Genomic DNA, 12,481 nt, shown 5'->3' on the forward strand with positions numbered 1-12,481 from the left:
AGACATGGTCAGGTCTGATCATTTTTTCCCGGGAAGGCTCAAAATTGTCCTTGAGCCTTGATCAGATTTTGAGCAAGCCATGCGTATGTACCTGCCGTAAGTTATTGGTGCAAAAAATGCGCAAGAAACTTTTCAACTGCACCGTATCTAAGATATTTTCAATATTCTTAGGTAGAAGACCTATACGTAGAAAAAGACACTAGTGATTAGGGGTTTTGCTCGAGGCACTAGCAAAGATTCTGGATCTTCCTCAAGCATGTGTTACTTGGGCTGTATCGTTTTTAGTTTTTACAAGAGAAATTTTCGGAGTTGATTTGATCCAACTTTGTCGAAACTGTTTCCTTTATTAGGTTAATGTTTTAAAGCTTAAATTAGCGAAAATCTTATTTATTAAATTAAAATGATGAATTTTGAATGCTAAAATTAATTATTTATTTGACTTTTTAGAATTTTTATTGAAATTTGATTGGAATTACAAAAAAAAGTGGTTTAAAGATGAATATAAAGAATTGAAATAATATAAATTTTTTTTACTTTTGTTCCTATATATCTAGTTGTTTCAGTTGGTCTTGGAGATTAGCGAAATTAGTTTGCAATGCTTTTTCTCGTACAACCTGTTTATCAACATCATTCACCAGGGAATCGATACGACGTGGAATGGCAGCTTCTTCTTGAGTTTTCAAAAATTTAAATGTCGAAAGCTCAAGCTGTGCCTGTTCAATTTGATCTAATAAATCATGAAGTTGTTTCGTTAGAACTTGAGCCCGAGTTTGATATCCACCAGTCAAAATTTTAAGTTTTTTTTCCATTTTCGCCGCCCGTTTAGCTTCTCCTGTCATGTGTATGCGATTTTCCTCGAGTTTCCTCTCAAATGACTCAACTCGATCTTTTTTGGATGCCAAATTTGCGCGTGTATATCGTTTTTGGGTTTCCAAATAGAGAATTTGTGATAGACACTCTTCCCAAACAGTTGTATAAGCATCTAAACTAAGATCTCCATGTGCCATGCCATCACGTACTACTGCCATTTCATCTCCTAATAATTTTCGGGCATTATCTAACTCTTCTTTATTAAAATCGTGATATGGATGTTGTTCTAAATATAATTGTGCTTGTGATAAAGCGGTATTGCGTTTAATGTTAGGCTGTATGGGATTTTGCAGTGCATCATACTGCATCATAGTGATCATTTCTCTCTTGATTAATTCTTCGGCTCGTTGGAAATCAGTTAATGAAGCATCTGTAGATGTCCGTAAGATATTCATATTTATTTCGACTGGCCGAGGTAAATCTTTTTGTATAACCTGCGATCTTTTTTCGAGCTCTCGTTTTCGTAGCTCCAATAGTTCTTGTTGCTTCCGGGAATCAACATCTGCCTGATCTTCAATGAAACTACGATCTGAATTATCAATCTCTTCATTGTTCGTTTCTTCTTCAGGAATAACTATTTGATAGTCATTTTTAGGTACAGGTACAGTACTAAAGTCAGCTTGCATTTGTCGTTTATGTTGTTTATGCAATACTAAAGCTTCAGAATTATCAAGATCATCATTTGAAATAATATTCAATTTATCGCGAATTGGTGCAGCTGATGAACTATTTGTGGTGTTACTTTGTGTTCTTGCTGATCCGGGTGTACTAAATGTGTTGTTAAGAGGTGTACCATCGCTACGCTGTGATCTAAATGGCGTTGCTAAAATAGTATTTGGAGTGGCAATTGCCATAGGGGTAGGTACAACACTATTAAAATCAACATTATTTAAAGGAGTATTCAGTCCACCTTTAAGAGGTGTATCAACATGAGTTAAAGCCATAACATTTTGGGCTTCTTGAAGAACACGATCCGTAATTGCTGGGGTCCGTGGTGTTACAGGAACATTTGGAGTTAAAGAATAATTTGCTAATAAACTTTCTGATGCTGCTATTCCACTCTCACTAGCGATTTCCCGGCCTATTTCAGAAGCGCGTCCGAGTTTTACTACCTGTTGAAGTTCCTGATCAGATATTTGAGGCTCAGGTAACACTAATTTGCTTCTTTTCCGTAGTGGTTCTTCATTATTCAGCATTCCCATGGGTATATCATTTTCTTTACGTTGCTTAAGCTTTTGCTTATCTTTGCGGCGTTCTATTTCCTCTTTTTCTGTTCGCAATTCACCATCTAAGTGTTGCTGTCTCATGTGACTAAAATCAGCCGCAAGAGGATCAACGTGTTCGTTTGCGGTATCATAAAATCCCAAAGCAGGACGTTTCTCAAAAGGTATTTCAGAGTTGTAATTGACACCACGTTTTCGTTTATTTTTTTGCGATACTGTAATGCCAGCAGCCCGTAACTCTCGTCTTTTCTGAAGTGCAGCTAATCGCCTTGCTTCTTCCAGCTGTTTTTCTCGAGCTTTACGTTTAGCCTTTTTTCCTTGAGTGTTGGCCAGCCGAGCACGAGCTTCTGACAACATTTCCAACTCATCTTCATCCATATCTTTTGGATCAGGCCGTGCTGGTTTTGTTTCAGGATTAGGATCTATTTCACCAGGTTTAAGTTTTCTCGGATCATCTATTCCGTCCTCACCTTCTTCCCTCTTTTGGGCTTGATCTAATAGATATTCATATCTTTCTAGACACTGAGCTGCTGTACGGCCAATTATAGGAGCAATAGTTCGCCACTGAGTGGGCATAAGTTTAGCTAAATGTAAAAGTTTTTCATCTTCTTCACGGCTCCACTCGGTTTTTTTAATGCTAGGATCAAGCCATTCGAACCATCGAGCTTTACATTGTTTGGCGGATTTACGATGTAGAAGTGATGCAATACGACTCCATTGATTTTTTCCATATTTCATGACAGCGGCTTTGAGGATTTCATCCTAATTAATAAAAAAAAAAACAAAAAAACAATTATTAATAAAAAAATTAATATATTTAGAATTTTTTTTTAATTTTGTACACTTTTTCCCTACCTCAGTGTTTCGCCAAACGCCTCCTTTAATCATTATTCTCGGCATTTTGTATTTCAGTTGCTTACTGGTACCGGGTACAAGTTGTTATATACTTAACCTAAATAAACATTAATAGTTCAATAAAAAATAAATAAATACAAAATTTTTAAATATCAAACACTACATTAGTTAATAAATGTGAGTTGGAAAAGTTCAAAAGATACAATTCGTAAAAAAAAAAAAGGAACAATTAATTTTTTGATGGATTTAAATTATTTATAAAAACAAAAAAATGTCATGAGCCTGAAGTTAGCGAACAAACGAAAAATAAAATATTTGACAGCGGATATCTTTTAAACAATTTGAATTATAAACAATTAAATGAATGGAATAGAATTCTACTAAAAAAAAATTAGAAATACTAGCAATTTTTTTTTTTAGCACACTGTTTTGGATTTATTCAAAAACAAAATTTTTCTTGATGGCATTATTATCTACTGGCGCCTTCGTTTTTTTTAAATCGAAAAAAAAATTTAGCACGTCATAATTTTTGAACAAATCGTTAAAACAAAAAAAAATAAGAACACCTCTTCGTTTTTTTATTATCTAGAAGTGCAATTTTTTTATTTTCGAAAATTGCTGTCTATTTTTAAAAAATAATAACAAATATTTCGAATTTTTTAACTAAGCATATGAGTAAGAAAAATTATTTTAAAGATAAAAAATTAAACATGCTATCTTTTTCTCTTTCCAAGAGCTACGTATGCATGATTTCATGTTTTTTCTATTCTAAATTAAGTGGTCAATATGCTCAGTCAATCGAAATTTTAAGTTTTGAACTCGATACCTCGTTAATTGCGTATTAACAAAATAAGCCCAGGATATTTTTTTGTAGGGGATTTCATGCTCTACAAAAAAGGTTTCTTATGATTTTTTGATAAATCTATCTGTTCAAAAGGTATGGAAGCTTGAAGTCAAATTTATAGTGAATTTCGAGATCTTTTTACGTTTACAGCAAAACTAACGAACTTATCACAAAATGACATGGAATAATTTTGAAGACGGTTTATTCTCTACAAATAAACCTCGAAAATTTTTTTTTAGTTATTTCTATTTCAATGTCAAGCTCTTAAAAAAATAGTGTTTTGCTCGACATCAATCGATCTCTTAAGTAAGTAAATAAATAAATTAAAATAATGAAATTAAAAAAAATGCGGGTTCCAATTTTTCAATTACATACATGCATATTTTTTAATTTTTATTGTCCTTATATTTTAATTATTTCTTCCAAAATTTTTTAAATGTTGATTGTTAACTACATTCACACTCATCGAAATTTACTATAAATTTGATTTCAAGCTTCCATAACTTGAACAGATAGATTTATCAAAAAATCATAAGAAACCTTTTTTGTAGAGCATGAAATCCCCTACAAAAAAATATCCTGGGCTTATTTTGTTAATACGCCATTAACGAGGTATCGAGTTAAAAACTTAAAATTTCGATTGACTGAGCATATTGACCACTTAATTTAGAATAGAAAAAACATGAAATCATGCATACGTAGCTCTTGGAAAGAGAAAAAGATAGCATGTTTAATTTTTTATCTTTAAAATAATTTTTCTTACTCATATGCTTAGTTAAAAAATTCGAAAAATTTGTTATCATTTTTTAAAAATATGACAGCAATTTTCGAAAATAAAAAAATTGCACTTCTAGATAATAAAAAAACGAAGAGGTGTTCTTATTTTTTTTTTGTTTTAACGATTTGTTCAAAAATTATGACGTGCTAAATTTTTTTTTCGATTTAAAAAAAACGAAGGCGCCAGTAGATAATAATGCTAAAAAAAAAAATTGCTAGTATTTCTAATTTTTTTTTAGTAGAATTCTATCCCATTCGTTTAATTGTTTATAATTCAAATTGTTTAAAAGATATCCGCTGTCAAATATTTTATTTTTCGTTTGTTTGCTAACTTCAGACTCATAAAAACGTTGGACGTCGTCAGAAAGGATTTAATCCCATAAATGATAACTAGCATGAAATATTCAATCACTAAATGAACGAGCAAACACATGAAACAAAACATCAATCATTACCTGTCAGAAATATATTTTTTTTATAACAAGTTTACAACTTTTAATGAACTTGATTCAAATAATAATTATTTAAGTCCGAATGATATTGTTATACTCTTATATATGAAGTTTTATACGTTTCACTCACTTTTTTTTTTTTTCCCTTCTTTTTTTTATTCTTAAACTCTTGCTGAAGAGAAAATGAATCTCGGAAATTGTTCCCACTACCGATTACTTTCAAACTGCGCATGCGTAAGGAAAGGGGAAAATATATTTTGTACATAGTACACAGAGAGTACCTTAATAGCCACTTTAGCTTGAAATTGCGGGTAATTTGATGTTGAAATTAACTGAAATCTGCTGCCCGAATTTGCAGACAATTTTTTTCTAGTCAAATTTTTAAGTAAATTTGCATTCTAATTCGGGCAGTAAATTTACGTCAAATTCAATAGCAAGTTGCATACAAATTGTCGTAAAAAATGGCAAAGTCCGAAGTTGACGGAAATTTGACAAAAAATTCAACGAAACTTTTGTACAGTAAACTTTTGCTCAAGCAAACTGCTATTAGGGTAGGGACGGGAGATAGAAATCGATTAATCGAACTATCGATAGTTTTTACAAACAATCGACTACTATCTAAGCGATATTTTGTGCATTCGATTGATCGATCGTTGATATTTTTTTCCAAAATGTCGAAAAATTACAGTGAAAAAAAAAAATTGATAAGTTTTATTCAACTATGAATTGAAATACAAGTAAATCATATGATTAAAAAAAAATAATCAATAATGATAAAACGAACGTATAATTTCATAATTCATCATTTTTGGTTCTATGTTTTACATTTGATCGATATTGTTTTATAACTTGTTAATCAATAAATTTCAATTTTTAGAATAGTTTAATTATTTAAGGCATTTGTCTATACTTTGGTGATTGAATGTGATTAAAATTAATCTTTTGCTAAATAAATTTCTCGAGGTTGATGAAAAAAAAATATTTGTTTACTTTTTCATCGACTTTCAATATGCTTTGGAATTTACATTTTCCTCGAAAGTTATATTGTCTCGCAATTTCTCTACTGAGAATGTTTATCCGTTTCAGTAAAATAAGTTGACATCCATACATGCACAAACCAAATCCAACCTGAGGAACTACTGTCGGCGAAGTATATATATTTTAATAATTTTTAGAAAATTCTATTCATGTAGGTAATCAGAGAACAAAAAGGAAGATTAATTCCCAGATAGCAGAATAACGTCTTGATGAGTTCTGAATAAGTTCCTATTCATGATTTGGACGTCTTATCAACATCTTGAAGAAATCTTTAAGAAGTTCTCAAGATGTCAAATGAGCCACCTAGCGAACTCAATAAGACGTCTTCAAAAGGAGTTCTCAAATAGTTTTTTTTCTGAATTCGCAAATAAGACTTCAGTATGAATTTACCATGACGTCTTAAGGAGCTCCCAATTTTGACTTCATAAAGAAGTTAAAAAATAAATACGTTTAGACGTCTCAAAACTGACATGTTATTTATAGTCTTCAAGAGCTCTCAATTAAGGGTTCTTAATGACGTCACCTTTTAGAAGTCATTATAAGACTTCTTGAGGACATTTTCAAAAAAACGTGGTAAAGCAGTCATTTCGACTTTAATGCTGTCTGTGTCACGTCTCTTTGGTGAAGTAATCGTTCTAACTTTTGTTATACTATTGTAAAAATTAATTTAAGAATATTTGAAATTCCCGTACTATTATTCACAATTGATATATCGATAGTTTTATCTGGGAAAAATTTGACTATCGATTTCTTATTTAAAATAAAATATCCAATGTTAGTTACTGTCGCCTATCCTTACTTTCTTATAATCTAAATGTATATAAAAATTTGTGCTACAACAATTTATTATTTAAATTCTTGATTAATTATTGATAAGATGTTATAAATGTTGTAAGATCTAAATATATGAATTTCAAATAAAAGTTAAAATATTTATGTGTTTCAAGTTCACTAATTAATTAACAGATGGAAGCACCTGATGCCGTTGAAGACATAACAATCCTAATAACTTTAGCTCAAAATTGATGTTAATTTGATGTTGAAATTACTTGAAATTTGCAGACAATTTCGCAGAAAAAGTTGAAAATAAAAATTTGCGGCTAATTTTTCTTCAATTTAACGGTAAATTTTTACGAAAAAAAACAGTTGGTACCCTGATAGCCACCCTAACTGTAAAATATCTACAAGCTACTGCTGTAATCTAAAGGTAACTTATGGCTGGGCCGCATCTAACGGAATCCCGAATTTAAGAATTCTAATTATTTATTACTCTGATAGCCAGACATTTCTCTACAAGTGTTGCAGTGAAACATTTACGGCGAACTTAACGAAAAAGTTTCTAGTAAGCTTGGCTGGATAATACTAATACGGGTGCCACAAATTAAGTGTGCAAGATCACAAATTATCTAGTAACTATATTAACAGCAGTTGACTAAAAATACGATACTATTCCAATAAGTACATATATGTATCCGTGTTTGTTATGGACGGACCCATAAATTTTCTCTAATAGTACAGTTTGCTTAAAAAAAAGTTTGCTGTACAAAAGTTTCGTTGAATTTTTCGTCAAATTTCCGTCAACTACGGATGTAACTTGACAAAAAACTTGCCGTCAATTTCAAGTGAAACTTTCAATCAACTTAACGTCATTGTCTGACAGGGGTGCCAACTTTTTGTCCTAACAACAAGTTCTTTCGAGTCGAAAAGTATTTCGATTGAATATTATTCCCGGTATAGTTAAGAGTCAAATGATGTTAATAATGACTGTATTTATTTCTAGTGGATGTTTGAGACAGATTTGTATTTAGTCAGTTGCATTTAATGTTGTTTCCTTTAAATACAAATGGCTGATAGTAGCAGTACGAGATGGTGACTTAGTAATGTAAAAAGGTGTCAAATTATGAACAGTTGTACATCGAACAGATGTTATGTATTTGCATACAGTGATTAAGTCAGACATAAAATGTTACATGTGTATTTGTTGCTATCATAAAAAATAGTCACTAATCTATTAAAACAACGATAATTAAATGCACTAGTATTTTATACTTTTTTTAAAATGAGTCAAATTAATTGAGAGCAGTTTGCTTATAATGCCAGTTGAATTTTTGTCTAGCCTTATGTAAGTTTACAATAATTTCGAGTCAGCGATTGTATGTTGCCAACATACTTGGTGGCATCAAAAGTTGTAGCAAGTAGGGCTTGCTGAAGCTGGCCCCCATCAATATTGATTTTCACACTTTTTTAATTTTTCAATGCTCCAATCGTTTGTTCGTCGTTTGTTCGTTATTGTCCGTCGATTGTTGTTGTTTGTTCGTTTATTGTTTATTTATAATTAATTAATTAAATCTTCAACCTCAACTTAGCCCCCCTTAACTTATCGTTATTTCAATTCTTCCTGTTATCAATCAATTAATATTCATTTTCGTTTGTTCTTTCATAATCTTCGTTTGTTCGATCATAATTAACGTCTTATCGCCTTTTATTATCAATTTTAATTAATTAACATCTCATTACCAGTGTAGCTATGTCGCGCATGCGCATCAATACTTGTGACGCAGTGGGATCTCCTTCCAGATGCCCGGGAACATTTAAATTTAAGATTTATTACAAAAAAAAAAATGAATATCCAATCAAACAAAATATGAACTTTTAATTGTACTTGTCGTTATGAAATTTATATAAAATAATCTATATTGATATTGTGAATAAACTTAATATACAGCATCAATCTGAATAGTTAGTAAATTAGTTATTAATCAATGGAAAATATAAGTGAAAATCTAATTTATCATGCTTTTCAGCGTACGTCTCTACATTCAACGATAGTGCATATATATTGTATTTACTTGTGAAGATTTTATGTCTGCAAACTTTTGGTTGTGTATGTGAAGATTTTCTGTGCGTGCATATTTATATATGTTGAATTTTACAGCAAATTTTCCATTCATTTGTATAAATTAGATTATTTTCAGTTTTGATATCTACTGTAAAAATTAGATATCTCAAAAAACGATTTTTTTTTTTGTTATAATTTTTATAGCCTTATATAATTTATTCTTTGCATAATTTTATTTTTTTTCCTTAATAGGTTCATTTTTGAGTAAATAAAACGAATATTGATTTTTATGGATATATATTTATTACTTAAGTATCACAATTCACAGTATTGTGAAATCAAAATACATTCTAATTTGACTTGAACATCGATAAATATCATGAGACCACATAGATAAGTTTGGAATCATAAGTTTAGACGGAAGCACTGTAATAAATAAAAAAAATTGTTGTCAGTTGACTCTGCGGTTCAGCCCTAAAACTTCCCGCTGCTTTTGAGCTCCTTGAGTTCGAAATCATTGTTGAGAATACATTTTTGAGTTCTTCGAGCTCGAAAATACTTTTGTATACCTTTGATTTTGAAAAATAACGTTTACCATTTTTTCTACAACGATATCTCTCGAACGAATTCACCGATTGAGACGGTTGAGGTGGAAATCGACGCGTTTTATTGAGTTCTAGAGCTAATTAAATTTTTAAATTGATTTATCAAGACGTTTTTGAGAAATTTCAAAAAAACTAAAAAAAAAAACAATTTCTTTTTAATTCTTTCGTTAACGGTTTCTCTTGAACAAATGAACCGATTTCGATGGTTGGGGTAGCATTCGAGGCGGCTTAGAAAGTTTTAGAGCTGATTAGATTTCGGAATCAATCCATCGAGCAAATTAAAAGTTATTCAAAAAAAACATTTTTGAAAAAATTTCATTTTTGAAATATCTCCAAACGTACCATACCGATTTAACTCAAATTTTCAGTGCTTATAATATTTAACAAGCCGCGTCGAATGACACCCTGACGATTAAAATCAGTTTATCCGTTCAAAAGTTACAGAATATTTACATACGTACGTACGTACATACATACATACACTCGGACATCATCTTGAATCTAGTCAGAATAGTTTCCTAGAATCTCAAAATGTCGACATCTGTTGGAATTCCAATTTTCGCGAATCGGGGTGAAAACAATAACTACCCAAAATTTTTGAAAATCATCGATTTTCTTAGCGGGAAGTTAAAAATATATTCTGATACAGTGGTACTACAAAACATGGCTTAAAGACCCTGATTAAAAGAAATGGTTCGAAACGATTTGCAATGTTGAATGCCCATAAGAAGGATGATTCAAAAGTATTGGAAGTATTCAAAAGCATTAAAAAGTATTAAAATTTTTTTTTTCAAATCGCTTTAAATCGTTTCTTTTAATAAGAGGAAACAATTTTCTAGTTCATGATAATCATAATCATTTTTACGTATCAATAAAGTCATATGAACAATTACAATCATATATATATATAGATTTACACAAATATAAGAACTATAATTCCTACTATCGTTATAAATAAAGGGGCAGGTTTTCGGTACAAGTTTATTTTTATCCGGGTTTAAATTAATATTGCTGGTGGTTTCATGATAGCTAATCCCTAACAATTGATTCCACCGATCCAAGATAATATATTCTTCTAGTTGTTTTTATATCTTAGGCTAATAATAATGAGAATAGTCTATTATTTTCACAATAATAATCAAAAGTTTTTATCAACTAAAATGGACTGTCGATGGGATCAGATGCCGGTAGGATCAATTTGTAAAGATTACTTGGCGTGGTATAAAATTGATGGGATGTTGAAGGCACACCATCGCTGGTATATCTAAATATTATTAATGTATTTGGAACTTAATTTAAGCCCGGATGCAAATAAATGTGGTTTGAAAAACTGGCCCTAAAATATTCATGGTTTTATGAATATTAGATAGAATATTTTTTCATGTTCGAAAAGAATTTAATATTCTTAGTTGACATGGAAATACTTACTTTTAGGTTATGTAAATATTAAGTCTCGAATAAAAAAATAGTTAATCAAGAAAATCGATAAAAGGAACAATTGACACAATAATATCAAATATTCACTGGTTAGAATTGTTTAATCCTTCATCCCCACAAAACATGGGATTATTTCTAATGTTGATCCTTATTATGTCTGTTTGTAACTATAACTCATTAATATATGTAAAGTTCTGAAGATAAATAATTCTATTCATTTTTTCGCCAGGAGAACTACATATTAAACTTTTACCTTGAGAAATTAATGAACAGTTCGACAAAATAAAATACAATACAACAAAACATTTTGATAAATCCATAGGAATATAATATATTGATTAAAGAGTTAAATTTCTAATAATAAGGTTCCAATTTAATTTTTTTATTAAAATACAAGTAACGAATCGAAAATATTTTTCTATAGACTCACAAAAACCGATGACAACATAATCGATAAACCAAATCAAAATTGAAAATCCGATGGTAATTATGATAATTGCTATATTAATAAACGGATTAAAAATTGACATAATTATTTTTACATAAGCATTGACAAATTAGTACAGCAACTATTACATTTTTTAATTATTTCAAAATGATTTTACGTCTATAATGACATTTGAATAGAAGTTTAAAATAATCTGTACTGTGTACACAGATACTTCTGTACACTCAAAAATTGTTTTAATTACCGAATAAGCATTTTTGAATATACAAGATTGTATTTGTCATGAACTATCTTTATCAGATATAATTTTATAAAAACATCATTTATAGTGATGCCATAACCTACATTAATCACACCTTAAGATTATTATTATTATCCAAATAATCAAGGTGCTTATGCAAAAATTTGCTATTATTTTACCGTGAAATGTCTGTCGTAAATTGGAGGTAAACGATTCAAGTTTGAGCTGTCGAGCTGACTATCTTTGAAATTGATAGCAAATAAACGTCAACTTTATTCAGTTTTCTAACTACAACATGAGCATAACACACGGTGTAAATTAACAGAAAGTTAACTGAAAATTTTGATCTTCAACTCTTGCTAGCAATTTGCTGCTCAATTTTAACCGCATTTTGGTCAAATTGAATTTTTAAATTGACATTAATATGCAATAAACATGGTTACCAGTTTTTTGCAAACAATCCTTGTTTAGCCTCTCATTATTAACTATTTCAATTTATTTTAGGACGAGACTATTCGCACCCAGACGTGTATGCAGCGTATAAAATTTTGGGAAGTTCCCTGATAACACGAGTTGATCATGAAAACGTTGGTCATTCATTAGTTTCCGACCAACTTGACGACAAGTTATCGACAACTTCAGCTTTTGCAACTTTTGGCTACAAGTTACCGCCAACTTTCTCAGAAAGTTGGCGCCAGTATGGAGCCGCAACTGGAATGCAAGTTTCTGAGACAATTGAAAGGAAACTTACCGTCAACTTATGATTGCCAACTTTTGCCACCAACTTTCTCAGAAAGTGACCGTCAACTTTTTGGATTTACAACTTTTGCCACCAACTTTCTCAGAAAATGT

General features: G+C 30.5%; 1 protein-coding gene across 3 annotated transcripts; it reads right to left on the bottom strand.

Moving 5' to 3' along the window:
- Window positions 1-429: 429 nt before the first annotated feature.
- On the bottom strand, window positions 430-5,228 carry LOC103574260 (cell division cycle 5-like protein). Of its 3 annotated transcripts, none has more exons than XM_008553672.2 (3): window positions 5,025-5,228; window positions 2,949-3,045; window positions 430-2,855 (listed from the first exon to the last, which is right to left on the bottom strand). In XM_008553672.2, exons 2-3 carry the CDS (start codon window positions 2,991-2,993, stop codon window positions 543-545), a joined length of 2,358 nt encoding a protein of 785 aa, XP_008551894.1. In that variant the 5' UTR covers window positions 2,994-3,045; window positions 5,025-5,228; the 3' UTR covers window positions 430-542. The 3 variants fall into 3 exon arrangements, with proteins under 3 accessions (XP_008551894.1, XP_053594917.1, XP_008551895.1); XM_053738942.1 differs by lacking the exon at window positions 5,025-5,228 and adding an exon at window positions 3,515-4,380; XM_008553673.2 differs by lacking the exon at window positions 5,025-5,228 and adding an exon at window positions 3,354-3,470.
- Window positions 5,229-12,481: the final 7,253 nt, after the last annotated feature.

This window comes from Microplitis demolitor, chromosome 5 (genome assembly GCF_026212275.2).
Source record: "Microplitis demolitor isolate Queensland-Clemson2020A chromosome 5, iyMicDemo2.1a, whole genome shotgun sequence".
Taxonomy (NCBI): Eukaryota; Metazoa; Arthropoda; class Insecta; order Hymenoptera; family Braconidae; genus Microplitis; species Microplitis demolitor.

What these genes read in the sequence shown, in the direction of transcription:
- LOC103574260 (XM_008553672.2), bottom strand. Translation starts at nt 2,993, where the DNA reads ATGCCGAGAATAATGATTAAAGGAGGCGTTTGGCGAAACACTGAG. An exon ending in GCGTTTGGCGAAACACTGAG is followed by an intron (nt 2,856 to 2,948) that starts GTAGGGAAAAAG and finishes TTTATTAATTAG; the next exon opens with GATGAAATCCTCAAAGCCGC.